Here is a 27,561-nt window from a genome sequence, read left to right on the forward strand (position 1 = left end):
GCCGGTCCACACTGATGTGAAAGGAAATGGTTCTCCAGGAATGGTCCCCATTCAGCAGTACTGGCCACATCCGGAAACTTGTTAGCAATGACCATTCTTGGACCCCACCCCAAACCTACTGAATCAGAGACTCCGTTTCCGCACACTCAAGCTGAGAACCACTGAACTATAGTTTTCTTCTTTCTTAATATTACATAATTATTTCAATCAGAATAGATCAAAGGACAGTGATATGTGCCCTCTATGTGTCAGAAATTTTACAGACAATATCTCTAACCCTCACAAAGCCTCTTTGGGGTAGGAGTCACCCTAGTTTTACAGATAAAGAGAATGAAGGTTGCTAAATTGCTCAAGGCCACATTGCTGGCAACTGGTAGACCAGCTTTTGTATCCAGGCACATAGTAGGTACCTGATAAACACACGTTGGATAAAGAGTGTCTCTTGATCTGGGAAAATGGAGGTAGCTGATGGCAACTGCATGGCTAGCTCTTTATTACTCACTCCATAAGGAGGTGCATTTTCTGTCCTGACCTTCCCGCATTTTCCTCATCTTATTTATTCCAGAGGTTTATAACAAATATGCCATTTGAGGCTACTCTTCATTCAATCATCTCCAATTTGGCACTGAACATGCCAGTCACTGGCTCAGCCCCAAGTAAAGGATGGCATGGCTTAATTTAGTAGCTGAATTTCAAATGCCGTTAGTAAGACCTCCCTTCCATAGCTGTCCAGAAGTTACAAAATATGGCATCTGATCAGACAATGAGAGATTATAAAACTTGGTGAGTACCTTTTGCCTTGATGAACCTACATTTAGGATAATGACGCCATATACTGTGAGCCAGCAAGCTAGACACTGTGTTAAGCATTTTGCATTCATTATGTTCTCTAATATAAACACTACTAACTACTGCAAGGTAGATACAGTATTTACGTACCTATTATTTTTCTCTGATGAAGAAAGTGCAGCTCAGAGAAGTGAAGTGACTTTCCCAGGCTAGCACAGGTAGCGGCTAGGGTAGAGAAGCACTGGGACTGGACGCAGGTGTGCCTGACACTGTCCAGGCAAGTGTGCTTTCCTATTTCTATCTGAGGTTTACTTTTGATCCAACTGATCCTTCACTCAAAACATTCTCAAGGTGATGCTCATGGAGAAGAGGACCTGAAGGCTGATTTTATTCATTTTCTTTGAAACATTTTATTAATTTAAAAGGAAGTTTGTTTTGTTTCATGAGATGATTATGAAACAAATTAGTTATTGTGGGTTTAAATGAGGTAAGTCATATGAAAACACTCCTATATGTGATAGACGTTTAATAAATATTAGTGTCATTGACTCCTGAATTGTGTTTGAAGTGGTTTATTACTTATTATAGGCTGAGAGCTCAGGCTGTGCTGCCAGTTCTGTGAGGTGTATGGCTCATACTTATCAGATTAAATCAACTGGAAGCATAACTAGGAGATAATTTATATGACTGCCTTACCTGTGAGGTTTTCCAGAATACTTTAATATTCTAAAACAGTGGTTCTCATTCTGGGGCAATCTCATTCCTGGGGACAGCTGGGAATATCTAGGGTAGTTTTTGATGGTCATGACTAGGGGGAGAGGATGTGTGTGACTGGCATCTAGTGGGTAGAGGCCAGAGATGATGCTAAACACACTATCATGTACAGGACAGCTCCCACAACAAAGAATTAACTGGTCCAAATGATCAATTAATGCAAAGGCTGCAAAGCCCTGCTCTAAAACACAGTACCAGAGGTCCTTTGCTTTGTTTGCTTCATTCTCTACAGTCTCTCCCAAATGCCTCCCATCTGCTAGATACTTCGCTAGCTTTATGAGAAAGGTAGGAATGATTAAGACGTGGACCCTGTCTTCAAAGATCTTAAACTTCCTGCTTTCATTCATAGCTGGTGCACAAGCCCACTGAAGGAAAGATGTCTGTTTTTAAAAGATGCTCCCTTATTTATGCAGGGCTCTCATTTCTTCAACTTTTCATTTTTATTTATTTTTCTTCATTGAAACCCTGTGTGGGTTAGCGTTAATAGAGATGCCCCCACTATGTATATGGCTTCAGTGGGAGTAGGCTGTTTACATGCATAGATGGCATTCATTTTCAGAACAGCCTTCCGAACTTGGCTGAAATGACACTATCTAATTGTGGGAAAATTAGATTTTTTGGACAATTCACAGTATTGGCCAAGAGGTGATCCATATGATTGGCGACAGTAATGAAAATGCCAAACTCATTGATCCATGAGCTTTTTCTTTCCTCTTATCAATTGTCGAGGCACAGGCTGAATCACCCGACACCTTCCCCGCATGGTGTCAACTGAGCACATGTGCTCAAGTGTATCTGGATTCTGACTGGCTGCACGGTGATGGTTTCCTGATGATTATGGTAGAAAAGTGAGCTGGGGTACAATCACTGAATGCTGGAACTAGAAAGAGGCACAGGCTCATCCTAATCAACTCACTAGTTTTACCTATGATACAGTGAGATTAAGAAAAGCATCATGTTTGCCCAAGGACCCAGCTTATGGTAGAGCAGCTGAGCTTAGAACACTGGTCCAGGACTCTGCATGAACCACACAATATACATTCATGATGATGCGAGAAGTACTTCAAGGTTTGTGAGGTATATGATGATATTTCAGTATGTGTGCCACTGAATCCTTTTAATGACCCTCAGCCTAGACAGATGAGGAAACTGAGGCTCACAGAGATAAAATGGCACCAGTAGGCACAAAATTAGTAAGGAGTAAAGCTGCTCTCTGGGTTCCTAGTCCAAAGCTTTTGGCTACACCATCTTTTTTTCTCTTTGATTACTCAAAGTGTTGAACCAAAATCTGGCGTCAGCTTTCCCAGGTGTATGAAACCTTTCAGCTGCCTTAAGTTTTCTCCTGATCTTAATTTTCTATTCTCATTTTTTATCCTTGTCCTTGAAGTTTTTAAAAAAATTCACATTCATGATTTTGATAAGCCCTATCAAAATCTGTTCTTCAGCAGGGACATATGTAAATGAATGAATGAGTGAGCAAAGGAACAAAACCCGAAGAGGCAGAGTGACATGGGAAAATAATAGGCTTGTATTCAATTTCACCATTTTGCCTATTCTTTGTCTTTGAATCTCCCTATTGTTATCTGTAAAACAGGTCTAATAAATGTATCAGGAGGATATACAGGAGTATAAAATAGTAAATAAAATGCATATGGAGTAGGTATGTCTAATTGATAGCTAACACTTGGTAGCTATTATTATGATTAGTGGTAATATTAACAAAGAAGCCTGAGGAATGTAAGCTGAGATCTCTGCCTCCCCTTGGGCTTACGTCTCCAGGGAAGGGCACTCACGTGAATTGGTGGATGGCGTGGTAGAAGTCACGGGGGTCAAATTCAACTGGGAGATGTCAAAGTCGTCACAGTCGTCTGTATCCTGTGCCACCCCGACTTTGCTGAAGTAACTGGAGAAGGCCTCTGAGGTACAGGTGAGGGAGGGCTGGTCGGGTTTGCGAGAGGGCACGGGTGGAGGCTGGGCCATCTGGAAATCCTTAAACATTTCCTTCCCCATTTTCTGCCTGGGCTTTTCAGCCTGTGGACTTGACCTGGTGGAGTCACCCGTGGCTGGGATGGTTGCAAGGGGGGCGAGGGGACCTTGGAACATGGCGGCTGGCAAAGGCATAACAGTTTGTGTGGGCATGAAGGCGGCTGGCGGAAACTGCCCGGCCACAGCTGGCCAGGGCTGCTGAGTGGCAGGGAAGAGACCCGGCTGGCCCCATGCGATGGGCTGAGCCCCCGACATCACCTGAGCGACTGCTGGCTGAGCACCCATGGCGATCTGCTGTTGGACAAGGGGCTGCTGGCCCCAGAAGGATGGGAGGACGGCGCCCATTGCCACGTAACCTGCAAGGGCGAAAAAGGAGTGAGGCACCCTGGGAAAGAGCGATTCACAGATTCCAAAAGGGTACTGAGTAACGACTCAGTGTCAGGCTATGGACCAGGGACTGGGGATGCAAAGGTAAGACAGAAGTCCCTGCTCTCGTGGTGCCTGCCTTCTAGAGCAGTGGTCAGGTGAACCTCTCTAGGGAATGATTTGTAAGCACAAACTAGAATGCAGTGAGAGAGCAAGCCAGGCCGACATCTCGGGGAAGGACAATAATACTGCCATTGTTGTTAAAGGTTTCTGACATCACCTAGCCTCAGGAGCCAGTGACCCTCTGGAGGACAAGGGCAGAGGACCAGAGGTCAGGAACATTTGGGTTTCAATCCTGCCTCTCCTTCGTCCAGCCCAAGGGAATTCTCAACTGCCCAAGCTGTCTGAGAGTCTGGCTTGTTGTCCTAAAGCCAGGTTATAGCATCTTCCTTCTCAGCATCAAAGTGATTACAAAGTGAATAAGAATCAAGATGTTGGAGTTTTAGAGGCCTAGGTTAAAATTCAGATAGCTACTGCTTATCTGTGGAATCTGCGGAGAGCTTAGGCTCTATCTCCTTATCTGTAAAATGGGCACAAAATACCTGTTGCCTCAAGGCTGGGGTGGGGAGCTGTTTTAAAGATTAACAGAGATGACATATTTAAAGTGGAGTACTATACCTGACATAGAGTGAGCATTCAGTAAATATTAGCAATTAGTATGCCTTGAATCAGATAGAGCCTTAAAGTAATTAATACCTTGCTTGATGTATAACAGCTATATAAATAATGATAGCTACAGGTATTATTATACACTGCTCTATATTATTATGTCAATTTTAGGGACTAAAAAAATGGATGTGATTGTCATCTCAGGAGCACCTTTTACAGTGGCAAGGGTTGGGCACTACAAAGCTCCAGGGGGTGTATTCACACACATTACCAGGATCATTGCTTATTATTCCTCTCAGGTGAGATAGGCATAATCATTTTAAAAGGATGTTTTTTACAATAGCAATAGTAACAAAACCAATGTCCTATAATCAATAGCCTACAACGTTCTAGGTACAGGGTTGGGTGCTTTAAACCTTCACAAAACCCCTGCAGAGTAGGTTAGCTCCCTTTTAAGAATAAAAAAAATGGGGTTGAGATAGGAGTCAAAAGTCTTTGTCCAGGGTCGCATAGTTGGCACAAAGTTGCGTCAGGATCTGAACGGAGGTCATCTGTCCCCAAAGCCTATGTTCTTCCTCTCTACCTCAGTGTCCTACCCTGATGGCCTGGCTGATTTCTGATCTTATAGAGTCAGTACACCTGGTATCATCATGGAACAGTCGAGCATTCTGAAGGTCTGGAGAGCCCCCACGTGCTGTGGTGGTCCCACCCTTCTCAGGGGCCACGGGCCACATGCAGGCACAGCTGGGCCTGGGAGACACGACCATGCCAGGCAGAGTAGAAGGCGGAGAAGCTGGCTTTGCCTGGCCTCACGAGATAAGCATTTTCACAGCTGTCAGAAGGACTTGGCAGGTACAGAGGGGGAGTGGGTGCGGGTACAGTAGCAACTTCCAGAGGGAAGACAGGCAGGCCCCATGGCACTGCTCGTGTTCACGGGTCACGTCAGCACCTCTGGAGACCAGAGACATAGACATCGTGTGCACGGTGCTCACTCACGCCCCAGTCTCAAGAGCCTCCTGCCCTTCAACTGATTGATCAGGGGTGGAGCCAACGTTCAAAGCCAGGCCATTTCTTGCAAAGGGAGAAAAGGCTCCAGAGGGGCACAGGCAGGATACCCCAGCTTCCTGCTGATTAGCTGATTACCATCGCAGTGTTAAATGCTTTTATGGAATGAGGCAGACATGCCAACAAAATGCACACTATCCTTGTCAGATCACCCTAGTGCCAGGGCACTGGGACAAGAGGGTGAAGAGGTTTTGGCGCGACATTTATAACTGGGAAGTTGCAATGTTGCCTTTGCCTCACCTATCACATAATAATGCAATGACCTGAGCCTGCCAACACTACAAACTCTGACTTTGTTTTTCTTATTTTCTTACTTTGATGGGGCTCAATGGCTCGCAGTGGGCATGCTACTACCCCCTAGGGGATGATTTAGAAACTTGTGGGGTGTGTTTTGCTGTCATGACAGCTTGGAGGAGTCGGACACTATTAGCATTCAAGGTGCCAAGAGCATTAACATAAGACATCCTATAATGTGTGAGAACACTGTGCATGATGAAGAATTATCCCACATTCACTTTATGATCATTTGAGTTCAGACTGGACTTTGAATTGCATGGAAATTCAAAGTTTCTTGGCATAGCTTTAATACACTTAATTTTCCAGGAATGTTAACAACTGGGTACATTGAGGGAAGAATGTACTTTTTTTGCTTGGAACACTGTCAAAAGTTGTTGACCATTCTGGAAAATGGGGGTCCCGGCAGAAACAGTTCTTACGGTGTTTCAGCCAACCCGACAGTCCTGTATCCATCTATACCTGTGGTGATTATAGTTATACATAACTGACCACTTAGCACATCTTCCAATTTGGTTATATCTGGGAATTTCCTTACTGAAATGCATGTATTTTTATTATAAATTAGCTTTCTTTTATTTCTTCCTTATAGTTAGGACATTATATTGATTTCTGGAAAAACTGTAGAGGTAGGTAGGTTATATTATCTATGAATTTCACTTCAAGATGTTAAAGGAGACATTACAAATAGGTGTTATAAAAAGGGGACACTAGGTTAGACAGGGTGGAAATCCTCTATGGTTCTTTCAGCCACCCCAACCCTAATGCCCATTTGGTGAATGGATAGAAGGTGTCAGCCAATTTTTAAATTTTTCTCCCATTCCACAATCCTTGTGACCACCAGAGGACTAACGTGCAAACACAGTACTTCACTGTCTTGAGTGTGCTGCTCAGATGCCTCAGCCGGCCCTACAAGCGTTTGGGCATCGGCACCTTTCTCACTTCTTCAGCCCCATTTCCCACTCCCCCGGGAAAGCTGTCCCGTGGGGCTGCTCCTCATCTGCTCCTTGAGACGTTCCGCGTCACCTTTGCTGGGCGCCACCCCTGCCGTTTAGACTTGGTGGGCTCTGCTTCTCTGGGCTCCCACAGGCCTGTGTTCATCTCTGTCACGGCACTTGTCACACTGCATTGTAAGTGCCCAGCTATTCTGTCTTTCTCATTAGACTAGAAACCACCTGCCAGCAGGAACCCTTTCTTTTTTCTCTCTCTGTCCCCTCGGTGTCTACCACAAAGGACACACCAGACTGGAGAAAGGCTCTATATAAAGGTGAATGAGTCACAGTGGAATAAATGCCTTCACTGCATTTTTCCAGGTGTACACTTAAATTCCAAGATCCTTAAGTGCTATGATTTCTGATGATTCTACTGTTGGTGACAGGTTCCCCCCTGTCTTTTTTTTTTCCACAAGGAACCAACAGATGGGCTGTACACACTTTTTGGAGAGAGCTATTAACATGTCTCTCTGGCTCCATGCCATCTGCTTCAGACCAAAGTACGATACTCAGGAAGAAAAAAGACAGTGCAGGGTAATTGGGTATCATGTTGGGAACTAGCAGGTCTTGCTTGCCTTTCCTGGGAGGGTCCCTGCAGCCTGGGCTCTCCCCAGACCTGTGAGCTGAGGCTCTCTGGCCACATGGCATTGTGCATGACCGAATGGACCCCTCAGTGGCCGGGCTGAGGTGGCACTGGACACGGGAAGTCCCTTGGTGGCTGTCACTGCAGCCACTTAACAGCTTTGTAACCATTTACTCATTAACGTTCAACACAGAGAGAGGAGATGCCAAGGAGCATCTGTTTATGCTACGGAGTTCAGATCAATCATAAATCTCGCTGTAAGTGAAAGCGAACACCTGCATTACTGCCTTACAGTTAGAGAGTTTTTAAAAGTGTTGAAAATTGCAATTTATAACCAGATGTTAGCACCTGGGGGATACCCTCATTACATGAATAAAGAAGAAAAAAGCAAATTAAAACGTACGAGAAACATTGAAAACTAAGAGACTCCCCCAACATTTATACAGAATGATAATTTATATTGCCTGGTACCTTTTATCTGTATTATGCCTCATTCATTCATTCAAAAATAGCCTTACTGAGCACCAAGCACTGTTTTAGTCTGTGGAGATGCAGCAAATAAAACTATTAAAAAAAAAAAGCAACCCACATTTTAGTGGAGAACACATTTTTGTGAAGCTGAACCTTGCAACAAGCCTGCATTGTAGCTTTTGTCAATATCTGTTCAACCTGTGCACAAGGAACTGCAGGTTCCTGAGGAGAATCTTTACTGCAGCTACTCAGAGCATGGGGAATGGCGCCAGGGCTCCTGATCAACAGGGTGGCAAACATCTGCTGGCTGCTTGCTATTGTAAACACCGCCAGGCACTGTTTTACCTGTTCTCTTATGTGTATCAACTCACAATCCTCAGAACAGCTCTATGAGGTGGAATTGTCACCCCCATTTTACAGATAAGTTCCCTGAGGCTCTAGAGAGACTTAGCTGAGTGTTATACCACTGCTTCGTGGCAAGGTCTGTATTCACACATAGGACCTTCTCCATGTTCCCAAGGCCAGCTCTGTCTTGCCCAAGAGGCCAAAGACCTACACTTTATTATATGCATTTTTAAAAAACACGCAAAGAAGGAAAAAATAGGTAGGGCAAGACATATTTTCTTCTCCTTTGGAAATAATAGTAATAACAGCATTTTCCACTTGAAGCATCTACGAAGTGCCAGCATTTTTCAAAGCATTTCATTTTCTCATTTGGTTTCCATGATAGTGTTGCAAGATAAGTATTATTTTCAATTCAGTTATAAAGATGAAGAAACTCTGTCTCTGACAGGGTAAGTAATTTGCCCTAAAGCTTATACATAAATGGCTCAGTGAGGATTCACACCCAGCCCATTGGATGCAAAAACCTCCAGCAGCCATCTACTGTACTGCATACACCAATTCATTTCCCTGTCTCCCTATCACTGGCTAGGCAATTAGGGGCAGGTAGAAGGAGATGCAACAAGCGGAGAGATTTTTAGGGTCAGTTGGACAAGGCGAAGGGCAGGCAGTTCAGCACTAGCTGAAGCTAGCTTTGTGCCTCAGCATATCTGAAGTAGAGTAAGAAAGCAAAAACATGTTGACTGAAATTAACTTCAGAGTTATGTTCTATAAAATTGAAATCTTGGAAGGAATCTATCAATTTTTTAGCAGCTGAAGAAACCAGTTCTGGATGTGCAGCAGTGGCTTGCCCATGGTCAAGTAACAAGACTAAAATCCAGGTCTTCAAAGCTCTGATCAGACACAAGCTATGGAGAAGTGACTGGAGAAGAGTGAGAGCAGGGCTGTGCCTGCCTGGGCAGGACCTCGCTGCTTTTAACCAAATGTTAGGGTGGGAAGACACGCAGGGCTGCATCCAGTCCCAACCTCTCCCTTATAAAGAATGGAATGGAGACTCAGAGGGGCCCAACCACCCCTCTGCCTGCTTCTAACCCTGATACCTCTGGTTCCCTCCCTCACCCTTTCTGGTCTGCTCGCATCTCAGCTTTGAGTGAGCCCCTCCTGACCACAACCTCCATTTACACCTGCCCTCTGCCTGCTCCAAAACTTTCCCTCTGCTCTACATTTTCTTCTGTCCTACCACACTTATCATTTTCAAATACATTGCATAAGTACTTGTTTTTATGTTGTTGCTGTCTTCCCAACAGAAAGTAAATTTTCGGTGGGCAGGGGTCTGCATCTGATGTAGTCACTGACCCACCCCAGGCAGTTAGAACAGGACCTGGCCCACTGGGAATTTGTGGAATGAATGTGCCTGCAAATGAGTATATTTGGTGCCTAGAATTCCCATCATCTGTCCCAGCATATCTTCATGGATCAAATAGTGGGACAAAGTACTGGTATTCTGAACATAAGACTGATGGCAGAGGAAGACAGGGCATTTCTGGTGGAAGGCTTATTTTTACTCAAAAGTGACACATTCTCTGACACCATTCCCAAGGAAATTTTAGTATCCATTTTAGGTAAGGAAAACTAGTCCCATTTTAGAGATGGGTAAAACAGATTTGATTGTGAAGCTCAGAAATTAAATACATTTCTAGTCTACTTTCAAATTTAAAATTGAAGGTTAGACCCAGTGGCTACCAAACTCTGTTGCTTCTAAAAGTTCAAAATGATCCCTGGGCTCATGAGGAATAACTGTAACTATTTCAGAACAACAGGGCATGAATTTTTAATTCACTTTGAATAAAAATAAAGTTGATATTTGGTGGCAAGAATTTGCTTCTAACACTATGTAATTAAAAGCAATCAGAGAAAAAAACATAAGATTTGTATTCTAAAATATTCAAACACTGCCATTGATAAGAATCAAGTGGAAAGAGAAAGATGAAGCTACAGATTTCAAATATACAGTTGAAGAAAGAAAAAAGTCTTTAAGGCTTTCATGTATGTAAAAGGTAGGGTACCACCTTGGTCATGTCTAAGTAGAGTGGCCCAGTTCCCTGGAATGCCTGATGCCATGGAAACAAGTTAAGATGCCTGAGATCCTACCAATTTGTAGCTCACCTGCAATACTGTTACTATATATAGTTATTTTTTTTACCCTGTTATAAAAGTAACATACACATTTTAAAGAATATTTGGAAAACAGAATAATCACCCTCCCGATTCACACTTAGCAGTTTGCTCTGTCCCCCAGATGTTCCCCTTTGTATGGGGAACCTCCCCTTTTTGAGTCCCCACCAAATGAGGTAGACCCCTTCTTCAATCAGATCTCGAGAGGCCTGTGGAGAACTGACTCATCTCCTCCCCTACTTGTCGCCTTCCTGCCTTCTGGCTGAGAACAGGAGGAACTTGTACTGATCTGCATGGTGTGAGCACCATGCTCTCTAAAGCCATACCCAAGTTACCAGGAATAGTGACCTTTCCAAGTGAAGGACATCACTGAATTCCAGCCGGTGGTATACCAGAGCTTTGTAAACACCATCCACTCCACCCCCCTGGCAGCTTCTCCATGTCACCTGAAGAGCCACAAGGAGGGCCTGGTGGTTCTGTGGGTGTTCTGGCATAATCTGGCAGCTGGCTCAAGTCAACAATTTCTCCTTCTTAATGGGTGGGGGCCTAGGGGAGAGAAGCAGGAGGCAGAGAGCTTACCTGAGGGTACAGCAGCAGTGCTGAAAGGTACAGAACTAAACATGTCTGCACTTGCCGGAAGTGTCTGAGATGAAGACGGGATAAAGGCATCACCTGGAGTTGCAGGAGTCTGTCAGACAGAGAAGTAGAGGGTGCATGAGGCTCCTGGGAGATCTGGCTTGCAGTCACCAAGGACAGGAGGTAGCAGGGGCAGGGATTTGGGTGGGGGTGGTGCGATACTGCAGAAACAAGCCACGGTCCAGGCCACTTATGTGGTGTGCAGACCATGAGCTGGTTACATACACTCTCTAACAAATGGGAAAAATGGTCCCTACCTCTAAAGCTTCTGTGAGGATTACATGAGATTGTGCATTTAAGTTGCTTAGTATACCATGCTGAGGCAGACAGTAGGCACTAAGCAAACGATGGTCAGTGTCATGACTAATTAGTTTGAGCTCCTACTCCTTGGGGGTGTTTTCAGGCCATCAAATTATTCCATAATATTTGGCTGTCATCCTCTAGGGATGGTCAACCCAAAGTGACATGCCCTCACTCAGTTCCTACTCTGCACCCAGCTCAGGGTTTGTCACTTAAAACATGGTAAATAAACAACTGTTGACTAAATGAGTGAATAAACTGAGAGACAGGAGCAGAGACTCTGGTACCCTGGTTCCTCCCAGAATCCTGCCTGAATCTTGGAAAAAGAAGTAAATATTTTCAAGAAGATGAGAAAAAGCAATGCCTGAGTAGCTGCAAACTCTATAGTGCCTGGCCCCTGCTGGAATTCCAGAAAGGTCTGCTGTATGAACTGGTGTGTAAGGTGAGTGGTACTAAAATAAAAACATCAGTACTCACTTTTTTAAAGGCTTACACCTGTTTACAGCAGCCTTTTGCCTATGGAATATGCCTATTTGATACCAAAATATCCTATTCCACCCCACCCCCTTGGAATAGACTGGGGCAAGCAATTAATCCTGAAAACATGGCAATTAGACAAAGCCATTTTTATACTAACAGCTTGGGGGATGAACGGCATTGTTCTGTATAGAATTATTAAATGCCCATTTGGACTGCACTTGTGTTCAGGGCCAGAAACAGCACTGAGCTGCTGCATTAAGCACTTTTACATACAATCAACACCGTTCTCTTTCCGCTATGTGAACTTGGGTGAGTCACATGCCCTCTCTGGGACTCAATTTGCTCATCTGCAAAATGAAGGGGATGAGGTTAGAAGATCTCTTCTACTCTAATTCCATAGCCCTGTGGTTCTGAGACTCCAGTGCCCAAGATGGAGCTGTTACCCCTGGGATGCAGGAGAGCATGAGACTCACTAGAGCTGTCCACTTCCCTGGAGACAGGAGCAGCTATCCCCTCCTTCACGGCTGCTCTGGGCATCAGGTGTTGGGAGCAGGGCAGCTGTGGCTAGATTCCCTGGCGGCAGCTGTGGGCAGCAGAGTCTCATGCCATCTGTCCTCAGTGGTGAGGTTACAGCCTTTCCTCTATGAGGCGAACCTCGCCTTGCCAGTGAACCATAGCACCGTCCTGTGGTTTGTAAACCGTGCAGTGCCCTCAGGAGCTGCCCCCACCCAGCAGCTTCAGCTGGTGCAGCTGCAGCTGATGGCTCTCTGTGCACCTCCGGGGAGTGGGCAGGGAGGGGGAGGGGCAGGAGAGGCCATCTCAGCTCTGTTCTTTGCACTGGCTGCAGGGCTGCCTTTGAATGCATCCCGTTCTCAAAGCATTGGGATTCTCTTTTGCTTCGTTTTTTTTTCCCTTCCTTTCACTTTCAAATTAGGGCTCCCTGCAATCTCTGTCCCCCTGCAAGCAATGACTGGCTGAAACTAGAGCTGGGAGTCTGAAGCTTCATGAGCAGCTCAGCAAAGCTAAGAGGCAGGCTAAAAGGAGGAGGAAACAGAAAGAGATACAGAAGAAGGAAAAGAGAGAGGAAACGGCAGAAACAGCCGGCAGGGTGGGGTTGGAGGGCTGAGGGTAAAGACACTTCCTTTGCTGGGCGCATCACCTGGCCATGGGCTCTGGCTAGGTGCTAGTGAAGGCCTCGTGGTGCCTGTGGTCCTGCTGAGGTTCCTGCCCATATTCCCAACTAGACCATGCACTCCTTGCAGGCAGGGACCACATCCCATTTACGTCTCTCTCCACTGCCCAGCATAATACAAGCACTCAGGTGATACCGTATAATTACTAATGCATTGTCTCATTTATTTCTCAAAACAAAACTTTTTGTGAAATTGTCTCATAATTCCTTTAAAAAAACAGCAGAGGAAATTAAGGTTTAGAATTGCTAGTTAACATGCCCAAATCATGCAGTCTGAAAGAGTCCACTAGCAGGCTTCTTGTACCCAAAGCCCATCTTCTTGCCACTGTGTGGCTGAAGAAGGACAGGGAGGGACCTGGGGCTGAGGGGAACGGCATACTTACGGGGGGAGAGGTTATGTCAGGAGGGGTGGACATGTCTCCAAAAAGTTCTAATTGGGTCACAGCCTGTAAAGAAAAAAAGATAATATACTCAGTTGGTCATTACAATACCTCACAATCCTAAAGCCACCGTTTGGAATACAGCCAGAATCAATTCTTAGATTCAGCGTTTTTGGCTGTTTACCTGGGCTTAGTGAAGGAGATGCAGATTTAGCTACCTGCCATAAATAAGCAATACTACCACTTCAGACTTATTTACCATCAAACGACAGCACTGTCTCTCTCTCTTCTCCAGGAGATAAAGGCAGGAAGGCAATCTCATCATATGTTTTTCTTTCAGGAGTGTGCCCACATGTACAAAGTACCTTCCAAGTGCAAAGTAGAGCAGGACATGCCTTTATGGCCACTTCTCAGTAAACACTCCCAATAACACTAACACTGAGAGGTACAAATCATCATCCCATTTTTGCAGGTGAATCAACTGAGACTCTCAGAGGTGATCTCAGGGTTGGTCAGGACTTGAATTTTCTGCATATAGATCATGCAGTCAAATGACAGTCCCTGAAAAGTTGGACTTCAGGATAAAAAAAAAATGTAGTTGAAAGAAAAGAAAACATATCATTTAATACTAGGAAGAGCATCAAAAACAGCTCAGTACATACACTATTAATCATTCCTAGGAACTCCATCACTGCAAACACAGTATCATCTATATTCCCATCCATCATACGAGAGTGTCTGAGCAAGGCCATCCATAGCAGCGGAAGAAAAACCCTTTAAGAAACACTTACGAATTAATCAGCATACACTTCCACCTTCAGAGATGGCAGGAAGTCTATGGCCAGGAACCTAACGTCCTGACTTAAAAGTATACAATCACATGCTTTGTGAAAACCTGACCAATGAGGGAAAAACATTTCCTGCTCATATTTGGATTTTAGGTGGTAGCTTCTAGTTGGGGGAACATAAAGCCCCAGTTATAGAAATGAGAGGGGGAGTCTGCCTGCCTGCCACACAGGTTGCCTGTACTCACTTTCCTCTAAGCAGGTATGGCTGGATTTCTATGATTCACACAAAGAAAGGAATGTTCTCTCCTATTGAAGAGTGAGTATGTGTGCTTTGAGTGCTAGAAAAGGCCCCACATCTGGGTATACGTTCACTTCAAACCTCTGCTACTCTTCCAAGCTACTATTTTCTTACTGGGCAGGGGAAGTGACAGTACCTCCTTTGCAGATTTATTGACAATATTACTAGCAGGACTTTCTTTTAGGTTTGGTTAAACCTGGGTAAGAAGGCACAAAAGGCTTTTTTTTTTTCTGAAAGCAGCTTAGCCTGGTTAACAAACACACTTAAAACTCTTCCCCTTAAGCTTTCATACTGGAAAATGGTGCCAGGCACACAGTAGGACCCTATACATATTAATTTCCTTCCCAACTCTACAATGTTTTTCCTGTGCACACTGAACAACTGTTAAGTGCTGGGTGCTGGCAACATAATAATGAGAAGTGCCAAGTCCCAGCCTGCAGGGATCTGACAGTCTGATGGGGATGAGCCACAGAGGTAGATAATTTCAAGGTAGTGTGGCAGGGATGGCGACACAGGTCTTTATGGGGCACTGCAGGAGAACCGAGATGGGGACTCAGCCAGCTTTTGGCAAAGAAGTTTAAAGAGGCTTTTCTAAAGGAAACAGCCCTGATCTGAATCCTGAAGAAAAGGAGCAGTTAGCGGGGCAACCAAGACAAGAAGAGGATGGAGAATCCAGGCAGATGAACATACATGAGCACAAAGAACAGCAGCCTGGAACAGTCCAAGCAGATTGGTGCCTACGCAGTTTGCTGTAACCAGTGGGAGGGTGGAGAGAGGAGAAAGGAGACAAGCCTGGCAGAGTGCACAGGAGTAAGATCGTGAGGGACTTGCATGCATTCCAGTCTTTTCCACCCACTCTTCATTGACTTGATTCTCTTTCATACGATCACAGTCCAGAGTTAAGAGATGATAATGAAGTGGCCATGGAAGGTGCTTTCCCAAATACTTGCCTATCTTCAGGAAGCCTTCTTTAGCATGTTTACGATATTTTATATTGTTCAGTGAAACTATGCCAACCCTTTAGGTGCTCTCCTGAATTCATAAAAGGAATAATTCGATTTAATTAATTCAAATGAAGCTTCTGAGCTACCTCTCTCAATTGGTGCTCAATGCTTTTAAAATGGCCCACAACCACTTTCAGTGGTAGGAAAATAATGAAATGAAATTAATGATTAAGTCATACAATTTACATTTCAAATGTGCTGAACCCATGCTACACTTTTACTAACATCATAAATATAATTGATTGGCTAATTTTCTTCTTAAGCACAACTTTTAAAATAACCTTCATTCTTGAGATATAGACTTTCCTCTTGCCAGATGATTTTCACTCAAGGATTAAATGAGGAAAACATGCAGAGGCATAAAACATAGGTTGTTATTTCATTCCATTGGATTTGCTGTTTAAATAGAAACTGAGTTAATTAAATTTTATTGAAAAAGGGGATTCTTAGGCCATAAAATTAAAAATAATTCTAATAACTATATGTAGTTGAGAATGTGGACTAATATCTGTTCTCACAAGCCCCCTCCCCATGTTAACCCTGGTCCTTTCATTTGTAACCTAATAAGCCATGTTCCATCTGACAATATTGGGGTAACTAATCATTTTAATGGCCTCAAGAGAATAAAACCATTCACATTTGTAAAACATTTTACAGTTTACATTTTCCAATACATTATCACCATGTTTGATGCTCGCTGAGCCTTGTGATGTTGGCAGCATAAATATCTCTCCTATGATCTATATTTTGCTGAGACCAAGAGGTTGAATGACTTGCTTATGAAGAACCAGATAAAAGAACTGGACCACAGACCAAGCAGCATCTTGCTTACCTACCTACCACTTTATAAAGCCCTGGTTAGTCTTCTAAGTAGTGGAAGGGCAGCCCCACAATACTCTTTAACCAGAAGCCAGGGTCCCTAAAAGGTCTACCGTGGTGCACGTCTATCTGAAGAAGTCACCTGGAAGGTCAGCTTGAGATGCCTACTCGCCTTTCCGTTCCTGGCTCTGCAGGTGTCTTCAGGTGGAGTGTGGCTGTTGATGGCAGATTGCTGCCTTCCTTAGGCCCTGGGCCTTCTCCAGGGTAAACAGTGATACTGGAAGCCACCAAGGCCAGGGCAGGGGGTATGGAGTAGTCTGGCTGTTGAGGGGACAGCTCAATATCACCATCTGGCCAGCCCCCTCCCCAGCTTTTTTTTGCTATGAACAGCTGATGGCTCCCTAGTAACATCTGGAGTGATGGACAACTGCTGTTTTAAGATTAGTTTCAAGAGCCTGGAGACCTTACCTTTGTTGCCTCAAAAATCTCATCAAAGTCCACAGGCAGGTTTCTGTTCTGTAACCACAAGGCGCCACTCATAAGCATGAGGATGAACGATGGGGTAATGACATGACACAGTTAACCAGACAGGCCCCCTCATTCTTACCGGGGTGGCTGCAGCAAACCGTTCTTCAAAATCTTCAAACGAATGGCCATTCTGAAAGCGTAAGGGATGATGAATGAGGATGAAGTGAATGACACACAAATGACATGGATTTATGAGTTTAATGATGACAGTATCTATGGTGTACACTCCCAAAGTCTCGGTAGGCAGGAGCAGTTGCCAATGGACTGTGAAAACGCTGGAATATGTTCCCAGCATAAGCAGATGATAAAACACGGGCCTGGTTAGAAATACAGCAGTCAGTTTGTAGGTTTAAAGTCTATGTCCCTGCAATTACAGACATCACCCAGGCAGTCTCAATAGTGGCAATAGACAAGAGCATGATGCTCACACTCAAGATTTTTGTTTTAAAAGGAAAAAAAATATTACCATGCGCTTTAGCCAAACGTAACTTGCAAGCAATCTGTGAACAGCTGGTTTCGTAAGTGCCTCTGTGCGTGTTTTCCTCTCTGCTTTAAAGGCTCTTTCCTCATCTCTAAGCTCAAAACTCACTAAATTCCTTAAACCTAGTGGAAAGGCCTCCTCTTCCATGAAGCACTCTTTGATTCTATGAGCTCAAAATTCTCTGAGAAAAATAGTACATCACCTGCATGATTACAACTGTGAGCTTCCCAAAGCAGGGACTGTGCTGTATTTATTCCTGAATCCCCAGCTGTCACAGAGGGATCTGACACACAGCAGTGTTCAAAAACAGTTGAATGAATGCATGTTTTAAAAGTAGCTGGCAGGTGTCCAAATCTAATTGTTATTTTTTTCTTTTACTGTTTATAATCACTGAGAGTCTTGCTCAGTTACTGCATGATATTGTGGCCTCCACACCCATTTTGTGCAGCCAAACTGCCCATAGGAACCTTGAATGGACACTGGCTTCTTGGTGACGAGTGCCCCATGAAACAGCCTGCAGAGTCATAAGTACATGTAAGCTCTTGATGTAAGTTCTCACTCTGTCTGCTGTCCCAGTGGCCTTGTGGGGGGCAGTCTCCCCACCTCCAGAGCTTCCCTCCTGTGTGCCCCTTAGACAAGACCCCTGTGAAGCTTACCAAAACCCTTTTTCTCATTTGAATAGACCACTCCAGCCTTAGTCTGGGAACCACAGGCCGTTCACCTTTTGGCCCTAATGAAGGCATATCCCAGGGGCTGTCACCCTGTGCCCTTCCCTGATCTCCCTGCATGACTCCTTGAGGCATGTCATGTACGTCCGCCAGGACCTGAATAATAAACTTCTCTGTTTCTACTATTTGGTCTTCTGTTGAACTGCACTCACCATCTGATACTCCGGAACTTTACTTAACAAATATTCATTTAACAAAGTCACAACAATAATAGATGTTATAGATAATACATATGATATCATTATATAGCTTTCAATGATCATGTTTTGCTCTATATCACCTTTATTATTCTATTATTTATTCTATATTATTCTATATAAAGAACAACTTTATTGTTCTATATTGTTATTATTCTTTGGGTGATTTCCAAGTAGAGTAACATTAATACAAATCTAATATTGACATAAAACTGCAGTTATTATGCATGAACAGAAACAATTGTGCCATTTCCTAATTCTGAGGAGTGCTTCCTGCTGGCAACAGAGAAGTGCAGCAACTACCACCTATAATCAGGATCTCAACCCATCTATAAGACGCGACTGTCACATCATCAGGCCCAGGTACAGACAGGGCTGCAGAGCAGGGCAGGAGAACCAGCATACCCATGCCCACCACCAGCCACCACCAGCAAATTCTGTCATCAGCCACCTGCTTCCACCAGGCACCAGCTTGCCGGGAGCCATATGTGGCAAAGAGGAGGAGGAGCAGCAACCACCTCAGATAACCACATAAATTACTGTTATTATTATTATTTGGCCAGATGGAGGGAGTGGCGGTGAGACAATATTAGTCTAAATGATTGGGTAATCTATGGTGTGACCTAAAAGGTTAAGGTTATGTCTCTACATCCTTTATAAATTCACACACTTCTAGGGATTTATGGCACAGCCTCTACCAACTAGCTCTGGGTCATAACTTTTAATAAAAACATTTTTTAGTGTCCAAAATCTCATTACATCTGTCCAATATAAAGAAGCAAATGGCTTCACAGCATGATGGATGAATTAAATAAATTTGAAAAACAGCCTGTGGTAGAGTCTCATAAAACCCCTGCCACATAATGAAAACATGTGAGGATAGCCAGTATTGGCACGATTCTGTCGCCTTCCTGGTGACAGAGGAGGTAGCCTTAGGGGAGGTATGGAGCCAGGGTACGAGTTCCATAAATTCAGACGAAGCTTGGTTTGGGCGTGTGAGCAAATGCATCCCTGTGGAGGTGTGCCAATATGGACTGAATCTTGGCTGGGCCACATGCTGGCTGTGCAATCCTGGACAAGTCAGGTAGCCTCAGTTTTCTCATCTTTAAAGTAGGGATAATAATGATAACATCATCTCAGGTTTATTGAGAGGATTAACTGAGATGTGTGTGCAATGCCTTGTTTGGTGTTTGGCACACAGTAGCTGCTCAATAAATAGCAATTACCAGTGTCTTCTCATCATCTTATTTCATTTGGCTCATTTTTGCAATGCACAAGCACACATTTATTAGTGTTAGGCAACTATTATATGATAGTTGGAAAAACAAAGAGGAAGAAGGAAAAAAAATCTTGCTGGGCCCCTCTTTAGAAACCACCTCTGCTTGAGAGCACAGGCCAGCCCATGTGGAAGGATGCCCAACATTCCCTGGTCTTGGCTCAGAACCCCTCAGTCCATACTTGACCCCCCATCTTTTTCCTCATCTTCCTTCTGGCTACAGTCTTGCCTGAGCATCTCATTCATACCTTAGTGCTTGGAGCTTGTGGCTACCTTCCTGTTTTGATCCTGGCTTAGTCATTTCTTGAAATTTCTTCCTCCTATTTGGAGCAGCCTTCAGAGACACCCAGTGCCCCTCACCAACCAGTGGGAGATCCTTCCAGCCAGTGCCCTTTCTCTCATTTGATTCTCATGGGCAGGACCTGGAATCCATTCCCTAATCTCCCAACTCCCCAAGCCCTTGCTTTATCCACAGCAACTACTAGAGATTTTGTTCATTTATCTTCAAATCTTTTTTCTCCCCTTGGAGATACACTTTCCATACTAACTATCATGGCATGCATGCAGCTTTGTATCCTACTTTTAAAATCTCTGTATGACAGCAAACTTCCACATGACTTAAGTCACCCGTGAAGATCTCAAGGAAGAGATTTTGTTGTGTTGTTCCAATACAGTTCTAGCTTGAGTCTTCATTAAGACACTGAAATAAAGCTTCCACAGGGAGTTTATACTCCCACAATCTCTTTTTTGGATCAGTGGGGACACTGTAATCCCACAATGGAATCAGGGAACTAACTGTTAAGACCAGATTCATGCTACTCTTACAGCAAAAGAGACAGAGGTTGAGATGGGATTTGGGTAACCACATCCAAAAGGAGGAAGACTTATTTACAACTACCAACCCAGAAACTGCAATGACTCTTACCCCTGATGCACAGTGTAATCCTTCAGGGGAGCTTTTATAAAGACTACTGATGCCTGAGCCCTACCATCAGAGATTTGGCTTCTATTGATCTGGCGTGGGGTCCTGGCATCAGTAGTTTTTAAAAGCTCCCCAGGTGATTCTCAAGTGCAGCCAGACTTGTGAATTCCTGTGCTGGGGAATGAACTCTCTGTAGGAATAATTAGTGAAAGTCCTACTGGGAAAACTGAAGGCATCTTGATTGATTATACAATTGATTAATTAATTTCTTCAACAAACATTCACTGGGTGCTTTTCCCATGCTGTGTGCTGGCTAGGCACTGGAGATTCAAAGATGAATAATAGATGGTCTTTGCTGCCTGAAGCTCAGAGCACAAGCAGGAATACTCATCCCAGCTTGGGGATGGGAAGGAGTAGGACAGGGGGGCTCAAGGCCTCTAGATCTAAACTCAGAACTCAGGCCAATGCTGCAAAAGAAGGAATTACCCATTTAGAAAGTTTAGGAGAAATGGTTTAACTTCAGTGATTTATAACTGCACCGAGGCGGGTACTATTAAGGCACCTAGTGATTGCAAGCATTTAAATGCAAGTGCCTTTCCCAGGTGAGTGACTTAGCCAAGAAAACACATGCTAATGAAGACTAATTCCTTCTGGGGTATCTTGGAGTTTTTGCCCTCTGTCACTTAGCCAAGAGTAAAAAACTGTTTTCCTTCTTGGCAGAGAGAGACAGGAAAAAGTGTATGGCAACTGAAGAAACAAAGTGGTGGGAGAGGGTTGAGATGGAGGACAGAAAATGTGATGTGATTAGATGATTCCTCCCAAGAGCAGCACTGTCCGACAGAACTTTCTATGATGATGGAAAGGTCTGTATCTGCACTGACCCATAGGTAGCCTCACACCTACTCTGGCTACTGAGTGCTTCAAATATGGCTAGTGTGACCAATGAATTAACTTTTAACTTTTATTTAGTTTTATTAATTTCAATTTAAATGGCTCCATGTGGCTAGTGGCTACTATATTTAATAGTTCAGCTCTGGGTAATACATATTAAATACTTCTGGTCAACTGAGTTCTTTTTAAATACTAGACTTAGTCTGTCCTTATTCAAAACTGAATTCTTGGCTATGTTTAGACAGTGCCATGAAATCAAATTCAGTTTGCAAAAACAGCAGCCTTCTTTTGGATATGTAAGTTTTTTTCCATGGCCTGAGCTACTCCACAGCCAGATATTTGTGGGACTTTAAAGAAACTGAATATTCATGTTCCAAGTGGAAATCCATCAAGCCTCATTATTATTCCAAGAGAATGGAATCCCACTTAATGCCAACACATCCCAGGCCCACTGAGATTTGGAACTTCGTGGTCTTGCTGGGCTCAATGTCTTGGCCTAAGAGAGGAATTGGTCTCCTCTGAGAACATGTCTCTGTAATGACTGAAAAACTGATTCTAATGACTCAAAGTTGAGCCTCATTTTAGCATGTCATGGCTCTCCTTCCTCCAGCTACTGGTTCAGGAGGGTCCCAAAGGTTGCCCAGAAGGTTAGAGAGAAGGGGGAAATGCTTAGACCTCATCATGAAAGTTACATCTTCCCAGGAAGTACACACAAGTAGGATATTTCTGCAAATCCTTGGACAATGAAATATTTACATTGGCTTCCTGAAAATCAAGTTGGTCCTTGAAATGGCCTTTTTCTCATCTTTTTTTAATTGTGTTAAGAACACTTAACATGAGGTCTACCTTCTTAACAAACTGTAGAGAATACAATGCAGTCCTGTTTACTATAGGTATAGTGCAGATCTCTAAAACTTAATCATTTTGCATAAGTGAAACTGTTTACCAGCTGAATAGCAACTCCCCATTTCCCTCTTTCCCTCTTTCCCTAGCCCCTGGCAACCACCATTATACTTTCTGCTTCTATGGGCTTGACTATTTCATATCATATTCAAATTTTGTATCATGCAGTATTTTTCCTTCTGTGAATGGCTTATTTCACTTAGTATAATGCACACAAGGTTTAGCCAAACTGTCGTATATGGAAGGATATCATTTTTTAAGGCTGAAAAATATTCCACTTTATGTATATGTCACATTTTCTTTAGCCATTCATCTATTAATGAACATTTAGGTTGAACTGGCCTTTCTTATTATGTAAGGAGAAAGTCAGGAAGGACACTCTGAAAGGAATTTATTTCTGTTTTGCTCGGGTGTCATGAGAATGGTAGACCCTTGGATGAAGGTCAGAGTGCCCACAGGACCTGATTAGGCCAATGTGAATGAACAGGGGACAGCTGTGGCTAAGGACTCTGACTCTGGACTTTGAGCTTCCCAACTATAATCTAATGCCAAGAAAACAGATTTGCTTGCATTTGAAAACAGTGGCTACTCCTAAGGGGAGACATTTGATGTTTTTAGGAGAGGTAGGTTGGGGGAGTGGAAAGAGGGAAGTCAGGAACAGCAGCTTTCAATTCAAATTGCTGCTTCATCAATGGCATTTCCTTGGATAAATTCCTTTCTTGCCCAGTTTTCTCCTAAAAATATAGGGATAATAATGTTTACAGGATAGGCTTGCTGAGAGGAAGGGGTGAGGAGGTTGATGTATACAAAATGATTTAGCCATAGTGACGGCTCCTGCGCTGTGCAGAAGCGTTTCAGTTTGATGTAGTCCCACTTATTTTTTTTTGCAGTTGTCTCCTTGTACAGCTGCAACTAATATAACATTGTCTACTGTACTTTGATAAAAATAAAACTGCTAAAAAGAGAAAATAATTAGCATAGCAATTGGCAAGAGTAAACTCTCAGTGATACCAGTTCACATTCCAAAATTATAGGAAGGGAAGGAAGGATGGAAGGGAGAGAGAGAGAGAGAGTCAGGGATGGGGAGGAGGGAGCAGGGAGGGAGGGACAAGTGGAAGGAGGGAAGAATGGGAAGGGAGAGAAAGGAAGGCAAGGGAGGAGAAGGGAGGGAAGAGGAGAAGGAAGGGAGGGAAGGAGGGAAGGACCGGCCTGGGAGAGACGGAGGATAGCCTGGAATGATGTGCTTGGTGGGTGAGGGTAGGCAAGTTCCAGTCATTTGCAGAGTCTGGGAAGCCCTGGTCCTACAAAGAGGGGAAGCCACCTGGAGGAGAAGCTGAAGGTGAACATGGTCCGCCCAGAGCCCGCACTGCCCAGAGCGGATCCGCGCTGCGCCTTGTGCCCAGTGAGCAGCACTGACAGGGCTGGACTGTTCTGGGCACCAGCCACGTTATTCATTCTATCTACCCCGTGCCCTTCTCTTCTCTGTTCTTCATTTCCATTCCTAATACCCATTCCAGAACTCGGCTGGCACTCCATGTTTTCATGCCCAGATTTTGATAGACATATCTATTATTTTCTTGAAAATATACACAAGGATGGAGTTGGCAGTGTGATACGCAGGCTGATGATAATCATGCAGTAAGATACTCATAGCTAAGTAAGTTTGATCACATTACCCACGTCAAAGGGAAGCAGCTCTAGGTGGCAATGCCCAGGAAATGCGGTGCCAGTGTTTGGGGCGTGGTGGTGGTGGCAGTGACGGCTGTCAAAAGGCTGACGGCCAGTCGCTCATTCCCTCCATGTCTGTTTATTGAGCAACTATGATAAGACACAGTCCTTGTCCTTATATCACATGAGGGAGATGGGAAAGAAAACAGGTAATTATCATATCATTGGTGTTTTAAGAGATAATTCACATAGAGCCTTTAGTCTGTAGTGTCTGTTTCAGAATTGACATGGGTTACTACTACTATCGTTATTATTACTGAATACACGGTATCCAACCCAGTCTTCAGGGGTCCAGGAAGCTGGAAGCAGCTAACATTTTGAGACAGTGGCAGTAATGGTGTTGGGTATTTTATGGTATCATGCTCTTGTAGTGAGGCAGTGATCACAGAGAGAGATGATGACACAGTTGTTTCTAAGGTGAAGCCCCAATGGGTCCAGTGATGGGAATTAAGAACCACTGATAATACCATCCTCACCAGCGGGTTTCTCTAAGGAGCACTGGGAAGGACTTCATGCGTGTATCATAGAAACTTCCCGAGCTCTAGATCCCAGTCCCAGCCCATGACCTCATCCCAAAGCTCTGACATGCCACAAGGAGATTTTAGAATGTGGGGCTCCCTTCCTGGCTCTAGCTCCTTTTGTCAAGGGAGTAGGGGGGCAGGCTGCAAGATGACTTCGCAACTTTTTATGGCTGTCAATAGAGCAAACCGCCCTGTACAGGTAATAAATGTACAGACAAAACTAGAAACCAAAGGGGAATGATTTTCCAAAGCTTGTAATGATTTGTTTTTAATTAGCTCTTCCTTTATCCCTTCCCCTTTAAAAAAAAAAAAAACTATTACTCTAGTTCCACATTAGCAAAAACTCAAGATTTTTGAAAAAAACTAACAAGCTTTGGCATCCATTCAGTACTTTGAAGAGGGAGTGAAAGAGAATCCCAGTAATGTGAAAGTGGCTCCTGTCAGCAGATGACAGGATCTCAACACAACTGCTGGGGAGGAGGGCAGGGGAGCTTCGCAGAGCCAGTCATCTCTCTCTTCGCTGGCGTGTTCCTCTTGGAGAGGCTATTCCTGTGGTCCAGATGGCACCCGAATGGTAACAAGAAATATTGGATGGAGTTGAAATCAAGCGAGTAGCAGAGGCTCAGGCTGAGTGCAGAGCAAATCAGAGAAAATCACAAATGGAGAGATGTCACAGCAAAGGAAAAAACAGTCAGGAGGGCTTTGCCTGCTGCTCTGACAGCCGTTTCATGTGAAATGTTTTTCCTTTTCTTCCCCAGAAGAATGCAGGCTTTACATGCTCAGGCATTCATTTCCTTATCCACTTCTTCATTCCTGAATTCAAACCGCAAGGCATTCATTTAATAATTAATGAACATTTCCTGAATGCCCGCTATGAGAAAGGCGCTGTGCCAATACTGTGAGGACTGAGATGCTGCCCCTTCTCTGAGCTCTAACAGCCAAGTTAGGGAAACTGGAGGGTAACCAATCCAGGTCAGATCACAAGGAGTGTTACAAGAGGGAAAGCACACTGAGCATTTCCACTTTCACTGTAGCAATGCCATTCACAGGACTGAAGCCCACTCTCTATGGCAAACCACCAATCTGAGAATTTTCCTTTATGTGAATGAAATTTGACTAGTTTACGCACATCCCAAGTTTTTCTTTGCTGCAAAATTAGAGAAATATGCATCTCACAAGACTATGTGAAGACTACCTTGGGTAAGATTTAAAGTAATAGCTTAATTAGCATGGTGCCTGATGCACAGTAAGTACACCATTAGTGTCTGCTTATTAAGTCAAATAACAAATATTAAGTCAACAGTTCTGTGGACTGTCCTTTAGGAATATTTTGTAGCACCTATTTGACAGCATGGTGAACAGTTTTATGGATTGCAGAATATTGCAGAGTAGTAGAATTAGGAGAGGCTATAGAAGTCTGTAAGCCAACTCAACCCTTTATTTTAGTCAGATGAAGAAACCGAAGCTCCCAACACTTTGGACATCCTGATAATGTTCATGGCAGGGTTGGAATGAAACCCCAAGTTCCCAACTCCTAGCCTAGTTCCTTTCTACCCCATCCCAATTCCCCTCCCAGTTGTGTAGACTAACAGGAGACAGTAGTAAGTCAGGGCAGAGAAACTTGGCTCACATTTTACAACAAGGAAACTAAGGCCCTAAGGAAAACTCATATGTAAAACAGTGAAAGAAATGGTCATCTCACTGAGGGTCAAATTCATTAACAGACTAGGCCTAGATGGCAGCCTAAAGGTTTGAAGTCAGAGGAAGTCTGGAAGAGCATTATGGTAACTGTCCTTGACTGACTGTCCAACCTACAAATGGTTCGTAACTTTGTGTCTGGTTTCACATGTCCTTTTAACATGTCCTCTGTTAAGACCTCTCAGGTCTTGGTACAAACTGTTCCTGTGACTGGCTACCATCCCTGTCCTCATCCACAAGGAGAACTGTCACACAGCTAAGACACTCTTGGCTCTAGTCACCTCTTCTAAGCTTTGCTCCAAGGCCCTCAGGATGGATTAGGTCATCCTCCTCCGGGTACCACACACATCCACTTGTAATGGCCGATGACTTCTCTCTTCTCTACTACAGATGGCGACCTTGTAGAGCCTAAGTTCCTTGAATGGGAAACTGTACCTTATTCATTTTTGTTTTCCTAGTATCTAGATAAGCCAGTGGCTAGTACAAAAAAGGAAATTATATTGAACTGACAAGTTAAAAAAAAAAAGGAGTAAATGGATGAACTTGTTTATGCAAGAAAATAGAAAACTGAACAGATAGAAACTTGGTGATAGCATGACTTAGTAAGTAGAGGGTATGGCAGTCCATATGGTGTTTTCAAATGCTCAGCATATATGTGTGTGTACGTGCACATGCACACACACACACACACACACACACACACACACACACACACACACACACATACTGGCTCACTCATGAAACTTGACATTTGCTATTATAAACTCCAGAAAGGATGTTACATTCACTCTGTCATTTGACCTAATGAGGCTCTGCAATCAGAGTAGAATGGCCCTGTTCTAATTTCAAGAAAGTGCTAGGAAACACACAAAAAAACTAGAAATACTACATGTTCCAGAAAAAATTGTTAGAACAGGGTTATATTATCCTTTTAGCCCTTCTAATATCTGGAAGGTATTTTCACCTGAATTCTTCAGTCCACCCACCCATCAGTGAGATCCTCCAGTGGCTCAAGGACAGCAGTCAATCTGCAACCTTTTTTACTATTTGAAGTCAAGCCAGTACCTATCTTACTACTGTTCCCCTTCGTTGCCTGAAATCAGTGAGGTGATGATGTCTCATTCTGTCCACCACTCAGATTTAACACATCCAGAAAACTTTTTATCTCTCCAAACTCATTCTTCCCTTCTTGCCTGATGTGTATAAATGCCCCCAGCTCAGATGGTAAGGCCCCAAATGTACAAGCTCCTCTTCGTCTCTCCCTCCCACACACTGACATCCAATC

At 43.8% G+C, this 27,561-nt stretch overlaps 1 protein-coding gene across 7 annotated transcripts in view; it reads right to left on the bottom strand.

Moving 5' to 3' along the window:
* Positions 1-27,561, bottom strand: part of DAB1 (DAB adaptor protein 1) — a 1,149,186-nt gene that overhangs the window by 16,154 nt on the left and 1,105,471 nt on the right. For 5 of the 7 annotated variants that reach the window (XM_036911228.2, XM_036911227.2, XM_036911223.2 and 2 more), the window contains 5 exons: positions 17,011-17,061; positions 16,872-16,919; positions 13,498-13,560; positions 11,086-11,194; positions 3,357-3,905 (listed from right to left, as the gene is read on the bottom strand). In XM_036911228.2, the coding sequence (XP_036767123.2) occupies positions 3,357-3,905; positions 11,086-11,194; positions 13,498-13,560; positions 16,872-16,919; positions 17,011-17,061 (820 nt within the window). The remainder of the gene's footprint in view (positions 1-3,356; positions 3,906-11,085; positions 11,195-13,497; positions 13,561-16,871; positions 16,920-17,010; positions 17,062-27,561) is intronic. The other 2 variants (XM_036911229.2, XM_036911230.2) reach the window with 1 other exon arrangement.

The sequence above is a fragment of the Manis pentadactyla genome, chromosome 4, assembly GCF_030020395.1.
Source record: "Manis pentadactyla isolate mManPen7 chromosome 4, mManPen7.hap1, whole genome shotgun sequence".
NCBI classification, from domain to species: Eukaryota; Metazoa; Chordata; class Mammalia; order Pholidota; family Manidae; genus Manis; species Manis pentadactyla.